The 8,136-nt window shown below is 44.9% G+C and overlaps 1 protein-coding gene across 1 annotated transcript in view; it reads right to left on the bottom strand.

Annotated features, from left to right (window-relative positions):
- LOC116100302 (NACHT, LRR and PYD domains-containing protein 5-like) overlaps positions 1–8,136 on the bottom strand; it is a 36,117-nt gene that overhangs the window by 11,731 nt on the left and 16,250 nt on the right. Inside the window, exons 7-9 of the mRNA XM_031384123.1 lie at positions 5,730–5,897; positions 3,707–3,877; positions 255–425 (exon numbers count right to left, since the gene is read on the bottom strand). Coding sequence (XP_031239983.1) covers positions 255–425; positions 3,707–3,877; positions 5,730–5,897 — 510 coding nt within the window. The remainder of the gene's footprint in view (positions 1–254; positions 426–3,706; positions 3,878–5,729; positions 5,898–8,136) is intronic.

The raw sequence follows: 8,136 nt of genomic DNA, 5'->3' as shown, positions 1-8,136 counted from the left end.
CATGCAGCTGGAATCTCGCTCTCTGGAACCCTGAGCTAAAATAAACCACAATCCCCTATCTTCTTTAAACTTTCTGTCAGGGTGTTGCATCACAGCAATAGAAAAGGATCCAGTTCACTGAAGGAAGCTGCTCCTATGCACCATCACACTACCTCCCACACTCCAGCCCCCCACCCGCATCTTTCCCTGATAGAACACAAAATCTATTACTCTGAAAGCTGTGATGGCCACCCAAAGAAACTAACCAGACTCACATCAGCCGCTGGAGAGCACATTCTGGATTCTTTATGAACTGACACAGCTGTTGCACTTCTTCAGTCCCCAGGCTGTTGTTTGACAGGCTCAGGTGAGTCAAGTTCTGGTTGCTGAAAAGGGCTGAGGCCAGAATGTGGCAGCTGACAGGTGAGAGATCACAGCTGTCCAGTCTGCACGGAGAGCCCCACACCCCCAACAGAGAAAACAATGAAGTTCATTCTTTTTTTTTTCTTTTTTTTTGATTTTTTTGAGACAGGGTTTCTCTGTGTAGCCCTGGCTGTCCTGGAACTCACTCTGTAGACCAGGCTGGCCTTGAACTCAGAAATCCACCTGCCTTTGCCTCCCAAGTGCTGGGATTAAGGGTGTGCGCCACCACTGCCCAGCTAATGAGGTTCATTCTTAAGTTTCCCTCCTCCAAACTCACATTCCAACATTTATTATGCTACTACTCACAAGAGCTAAACTATGAAACCAACCAAAGTGTCGAGCAACAGAAGAATTGATATGGAAAATGTATATGTAGTTAATGGAATATTTTTCCAGCCATCACAAGAATGAAGTTGCCATTTGTAGAGAAATGGAGGCAACAAGAAAACAAGCTTATTAAGTGAATCAAGTTGATTTCATTTGTGGTTCCTAAACTTAATGTTTTTAATTATTTAAAAATGTTTGTTTATGTGTATTTGTGTGTGTCTGTATGTATCTATGTGTGTGTTATGCAGTTGCTTAAGGACGCCAGAAGGGAGCATCAGATTCTTTGGAGCCGGAGTTACAGGTGATTGTGAGATGCCCAGTGTGGATATTTGAAACTCAAACAACAAGTATTCACACAACTGCTGAGCCATCTCTCCAGCCTCACACTTTTTTAAAGTGCATTTTATGTATTATATGCATGCATGAGGGCACAGTGTGAGTGCGTGTGTACATACACATGTACACCCAATTGTTTCACCATGTAGGTTCAAGAACTAAGCTAAGATCGTCAAGGCCTGGTGCTGATCCCACCAGCCAGCCCATGATTTTATGTGTACATACAATTGTGTATGTATAAACATCAGGAAAATAGAAATGAATGTGTCCAGAGAATAAAAGGAGATAGTGGGTGGGCATAAGGGTGAGAAAAAGGAGAATATCTATGCACGAGTGTCATGTTGAACATACCAGATGTGCACGTACAGGGTCTGGACGGATAGCTCAATGGTTATGAAAGCCTGCTGTTCTTCCAAAGGGCTGAGTTCAGTCCCCAGAGCCTAAACTGCATGGCTCACAGCTACTTGTAACTCCAGCTCCTAGAGATCTGATGCCCTCTTCTGTCCTTCCCAGGTACTGCACTAATATGCAGATGCTCACAAAATACAGTAGATCTTAGTATGTACACATACACACGCACAAACATTCCTTTAAACTTCCCTCAGCAGTAGGCATCTTTATCTGCTGAGTCATCTCACTGGCCTACGAATTCTTTGTTCCTGTCCATCTCACTGACCACCACTATGAATCTTTGGGAGGAAATTCCTCTATGTGTGACAATAGATTGACTATGTAAACTATTTGATTACATATTTGACATAATCAACATATTTGCCAATGTGAAATCTGATTACCTCATACTTAGATGTTAAAAGGAAACCTGCCAGACTAGAAAACAAAAGCTTTATAGAGCCCTTCTCATAAGGCTGTAGCCAAACTAGCCACCCCAACAAACCTGGAATTCATAGGATGGCCTGTTATGTGTACCTGTTATTCAGTATCACTAATGGTGGATCTCTTCTGGTGAATAAAGAAACCAGATGAATTGGACCAATGTCCAGCAACCACGTTGACATTATTATCATTTCTTCTGTTTCTGGCCTTTAAGATTTTTATTTATGTATGTGTACGCAGGTGCGGTACCTGCAGAGGCCACAGGAGGGCGCTAGAGCCCTTGAAGCTGGAGTGACAGGAGGTTGGGAGCCATCTAATATGGGCACCTTGAAACAAATCCAGTGGCAACTGCTGTTGAGTCAGAGCCTTGCCTCTGGCCTTTAAAGGGTGATTTGTACTATTTGATTCCACGACTTTTAATAAGCTAGAGCTGTGACAGGTGCCAGCACACAGCTCTGAGTGGTGACCATAGATCAGATTTTCTGTTTTGCCCATTGTTAATAGTTCATCCATGAATGAGTAACTTAGCCTAAAACTGCCTCCTGGCTTACCAGTGAGACTAAAGACAGTGGCCACTCCATACATGTTTGGAGAAGGCAGGCAGGCACTGATGAGAGCTGGTAAATCTCATTTTAATTTAAATGATGGTTTTTCTACAATTACCTCTTTACTCTCCTCTCTATATACAAGACAAGTGGACCAGTAACAACTGCTCCAAGTTTCCATGTAGAAGCATGTCTATAAAACAACATCCTTATACATGCCTCTCCTCTGTTGGCTCCTTTGTCTCCCCAGGTCAGAGTTATCTGGCATTCAGATGATCCCTCTATTAGGGCCTTCCTCCTCTTATTGGCATGTGTAGTGCATGCATGTATGTATATTTGTGTGTCTGCACATGTATGTGCAGGTGCAAATGTCTCTGCATACATGCTTGAGGCCTGAGGTTGACATTGGGTGTCTTCCTTGATCAATCTCTGTCTTTTTATCGAGGCAGGGTCTCTGACTGAACCCAAAGCTCTTCAGTGTGTCTAGTCTGACAAGCCCGATTGCTCTGGGGATCCTGTCTTCCTGCTTAGCGCTGTATGTATCCCACTAAGCCCATCTAGCATTTACAGGGATTCTGGTGATCTGAACTCTGGTCCTCATGCTTGCACAGGTGTTCTTCACCAACAGAGCCACCTCCCAGCACTTCTTCCTGGTTTGTGTTGTGTGTGAGAGAGAGGGGGGAGGGAAGAGAAAGGAGAAGGGAGGAGGGAGGGGAAGGGAGGAGGGAAGGAGGAGGGAGGAGAGAGAGCAAGGGAGGAATAGGAAAGGCAGGGAGAGACAGAGAAAGGAGAAAAGATCTCATTGTGTAGCTCAGGCTGACTTCAGACTTGCTATGATCTTTCTCTTTTAGCCTCCTGGGTGCTAGACATAGACAACTGTACCCTATTGGGCATTATAGTTATATACCTGTGCCCACCATGTATATGCTCCACTTTGGGCTTGAGCAAACAAGAAGGAAGTCATTGGTCACTGAATGAGTAGGTAACTATAATAGTGGAGTCAAGTGTGAACCCACTTGATCATATATGTGTCATACTCGAAAAGAACTTTGTTAGGACAGAGGCCTTTGGCTGACATCCATGAGACTCCCTTTCAACAGAAGGGCTGCCATGATTGAATGAATGGGGTTTCTAGTATGTCCCAACACCAGGGCATTCCCATGAGGCCATAGCTACTACCATCCTCATTCTGGAGAAACACTCGCCAGTCCCACCCATCTCAGATGCAACAGAGTCATGGGGCAAGAGGAGGGGAGACTCACATCAGCCTCTGCAGTGGACACGCTGAGCTACTCAAGGCATTCCTGAGGGATATCATGCTCTTCACTCCCACCTTGTTTTTGGCCAGGCTGAGACACTTTAGGCTGGTGGTTGAAAGGAGGAGTGTGGCGATCATCTCATAACCAGTGAGGGTTAACTCACAGGAATCCAGCCTGGAGAGAGGCAGCACAAGGTTATCTTCTCATCCCTCTTGGGTAACCCTCTCTCCACTTAGCTCCTTAGGAACTGGAAGAGTTTACACAAATAGTTTTACTTCTTTTTCTCTTCCTTATAGTAGCATGTCAACACTGTCAACCAGCACACCACACACACACCCTATAGATGAAATACACCATCTATATTTCCTAAATGTGAAAAAAAGCACAGGGCTGGTGAGTTCTCAGTGGATAAAGGTGCTCACTGACCATACCGACAACCTGAGTATGATCCAGGACCCATACAGTACAAGGAGAGTAGAGTTGCTCTCTGACCACACACATGCTAAATGTGCACACAAAATAAAGTCTAATTTAAAAAACAAAGTGTCAAGTCCTTAACATGTCTTGATAGGAAACACTTCACAAAATGGCCTGAGTCGGTTCTTATCGAGAAAATTCACCGTGTGACATAACCATTTAAAAAATGCCTAAAGTTACCATTGACCTTTTTTAGACAAGGCCTTTGTTAGCCCAGGTTACCCTCCAAATTGCTAAATAGCTGAGGCCAATCCACTCCTCCTGCATCCACCTCTGGCACTGGGATTACAGCTTTGAGCACTATGCTTGGGTTTGTGCACCTATGGGGACTGAACCCTGCAGCTCTTGTGTGCTCTATGAGCCCTTTACCAGCTGAGCTCTTCTAACCCTACGACTTTTCCACCCTCCACCACTTTTTCTGAGAACAGGATATCTTGTTAGACAAAGCAGGTCGGCCCTTTAACACAGTTCCTCATGATGTGGTCATACCCAACCAAAGTTGTTTCATCGCTACTTCATAACTGTAAATGTTCTACTGTTATGAATCATAATGAAAGTATCCAAGATGCAGGATATCTGGTATGCGACCCCCATAGGGTTCACTGTGGGACCATGAAAGGTAGCCTGGTTTCTGGTTGAGCTAGGTTTGAAACACTGAGGTGACCCCGCAGGGGACAACCCTGCAAGGGACAGTAGGCATTTTGCCATGCTTCTAGACACCAAGATCCTGACACAAGGCCACAGCTCTGCATAATAACTCTGTAGCCATCAGTCACAAAAGGGCAATGCCCCAAGCCCCTCCACAGGTAGAGGCCTGACCACAGATCATGTAGCCTCAAGACACATCTCCATTTTAATGAGGCACCTAAAGGGCTGAGACAATGAACCTCCCTTCCCAGACAAAGGTATTTCCTCCCTGCAAAAGGTATTTAACCTCAGGCATACAGTTTTTACTCATCGCCACTCTCCATGACAATAAATGCCTGAAATGAAAACCATGGACTGTCTCTCTTCATGGGGATCCACTGTGGGGAGCAGTGGAGTAGGCCTTCCCAGCCAAGGCCTCCACCAAGCCAAGCCCCTGCAGAGCAAGCCAAGGACTTTCCCCACCGGACCCAGCCTGATCTCTCCCCTCTTTCCCCCTTCAGCCCTGGCTAGATCCAACCTGCGGCGCCCACTCTGCTCTCAGCTCCTCCATAGCTCCCAGCAGCATCTGGGTACCCAAGAGTCTGAGTACCTCTGTGAAGGCCTGGGGACACCCACCCCCACCCCAGCTGGCTCCTTCAATCCCAGGGACTTCAGACTGTGTCCCCAACCCCCAGCACAGTGTCCAGCGGCTTCACATAGCCTGATGCCCTGCACCAGCATGGGGTAAGTGTAGTCAAAACTCTCTCACCTCCACTGAGAGCCAAGCCCTGGGGCAAAGCTCACTTGGCTTTTTAACCCACAGTTCACCACCCACAAGTTGCTATAGTTTTGCAACTTCCTGGAAATTATTTCAAGTTTTAAAGTAAAAAAAAAAAAAAAAAAAAAAAAAATTCACACTCACCTTAGAGTCTCCAGAGAACACCTTGGATGTTTCAGTGACTTACAGGCTGACTTCATGTCATCATCCTTCATGGGAGTGTTCCCTAGGTTGAGGTACTTTAAGTTCTTATTGCCTGCAATGAGAATCCAGAGATATTTCAGGCCAGACACTATCTCTGCACTCTTAAACCTGCAGAAGTGGGAGTGGGGGGGAGAGAGAGAAAGAGAGAATAGTCATATTTAATTTTTCATTTAATTATTAATCACATTTAACCAATAACACTCTTCTGTTTACCCATCTAGCCAGCTCTCAAAGCTATAGCTCTTTGTATACAGTTTGTTTCTGAGACAGAGTCTCATGTAGCTTATGCTGTGTGAAACTCCTCCCTCTGTCATTCAAGTGCTGGGACTGCAGCCCTGTGCGAACACTCCTGTCAGTTAAGTTTTCCTTTTCTGAAATGGGCTCTAATTTACCCTAAGCTGGTCTCAAACTCACGATGTAGCTGAGGATGATGCTGAACAGCTTTTTAACACTCTTAAAGGTTTTTGTGCTCATGTGCATTCAGGTACCCACAGCAGCCAGCAGAGGGCACTAGCTCATGAGAGCTGGAGTTACAGGCTAGGTAACAGATCTTCTGCAAGTGAAAGACCCCATAGGGAGTTCCCGCTCAAGACCTGGGAGACATGCACCCAAAGAACACGACAGGCCATCTTGATGTAAAAAACATGAGGCATTTTTATTTCAGAGCTCTGGTTCGACCCCCAATCTCACACAGGAGACCAGGAATCGACCACGAGACCCAGAGGTTAGGGGCTTTTTATAGGAAAAAGGTCTGAGGAGACAAAGGAATTGGTGTGGCTATACATGATTGGCTATTTTAAATGTAGTTCTTGCAGATCAGAATTGAGAATTCCAAAATGGGGAGTGAAAAAGGAATGCTTATTCAAGGTTCCTAATTGACCTTAGCTAATACCTAAGAAAATCAGATGGCCCAGGGTCTATCACTCAATGTCTGGCCAGGCATGTCTCAGGCACCTCGGCTCCGGGCACCTCCTTGTCTTATCTCTGAGATTTGCACTCCCCTGGTCTGGGCTCCCCTAACAGCTTTTCCCTGGCCCAACCTTCTTCTTACAGGCCTGGCTCCTGTGGTTTTCAGTACTGGTCTCAAATTTAACTATTTCAATCCCAGGCTTACGTGGGCAAGTTCCTGCTAAATTTTTTATTTTCCTTTTCACAAGAAGCTACTGACTGGACTTCAGGTCCACCTGTCAGCACTTCCCAAGTGCTAGGATTATAGGCTTGTGCCCTCACATATAGTTTACCTGATCCTGGTGGTTGAAGTCTGCTTTACTGCATGCCAGACAGGAATTCTACTTACTAAGCCACTCCCCTCTGCTCTATTTGCCTTTAATTTTACAGCACCCCACAATGTGCGAGAGCTCCCAGGAATGGGACATTAACCAATCCTGTTTTGGAGAGCTCTCTCCAGAGTAGTAGTTCTCACCTTTCCTAGTGCTGTGACCCTTTTATAGTTCATGTTGTAGTGACCCCCAACCACAAAATTATTTTCATTGTTACTCATAGCTGTGATGTTACTATTGTTATAAACCATAATGTAACTATCTGATATGCAGGATATCTGATGTATGACCCCTGTGAATGGGTCATTTGACCCCCAAAGGGTCACAACCCACAGGTTGAGAACCTCTTGTCTACAGGGATCCTAGGAAGCATCAAATACAAGACTTTGCTTCATTACAGTTCACCGAGCATGGGCACACCTACCTGCTGTCTCTGTTTTTGTATTTTCTTTTTCTGGTCAAATTGATAAAGCTAGACTCTGGGTAGGAGGACCCTTAATTGAGAAAATGCCGTAATCAAATTGTCCTCTAGACACATCTGAAGGGCATTTTGGGGGGTTAGTGATTGATGTGTGAGGGACCATAGCACTGTGGGCAGTGCCACCCTAGACAATTAGTCCTGGGTGTATAAGAAAATAGGCTGAATTTGACAAAATCCAACATCCCTTCATGATAAATATCTTGGAAAGATCAGGAATTCAAGGCCCATACTTAAACATAGTAAAAGCAATATACAGAAAACCAGTAGCCAACATCAAACTAAATGGAGAGAAACTTGAAGCAATCCCACTAAAATCAGGGACTAGACAAGTCTGCCCACTCTCTCTCTACCTATTCAATATTGTACTTGAAGTCCTAGCCAGAGCAATTAGACAACAAAAGGAGATCAAAGGGATATGAATTGGAAAGGAAGAAGTCAAATTATCACTATTTGCTGATGATATGATAGTATACTTAAGTGACCTCAAAAATTCCACCAGAGACTTGCTAAACCTGATAAAATAACTTCAGCAAAGTAGCTGGATATAAAATTAACTCAAGCAAATCAGAGGCCTTCCTCTACACAA

Source organism: Mastomys coucha, unplaced genomic scaffold (assembly GCF_008632895.1).
Source record: "Mastomys coucha isolate ucsf_1 unplaced genomic scaffold, UCSF_Mcou_1 pScaffold21, whole genome shotgun sequence".
NCBI classification, from domain to species: Eukaryota; Metazoa; Chordata; class Mammalia; order Rodentia; family Muridae; genus Mastomys; species Mastomys coucha.
Note: the sequence above shows the minus strand (reverse complement) of the source record. Positions and strands in the feature narration are given on the sequence as shown.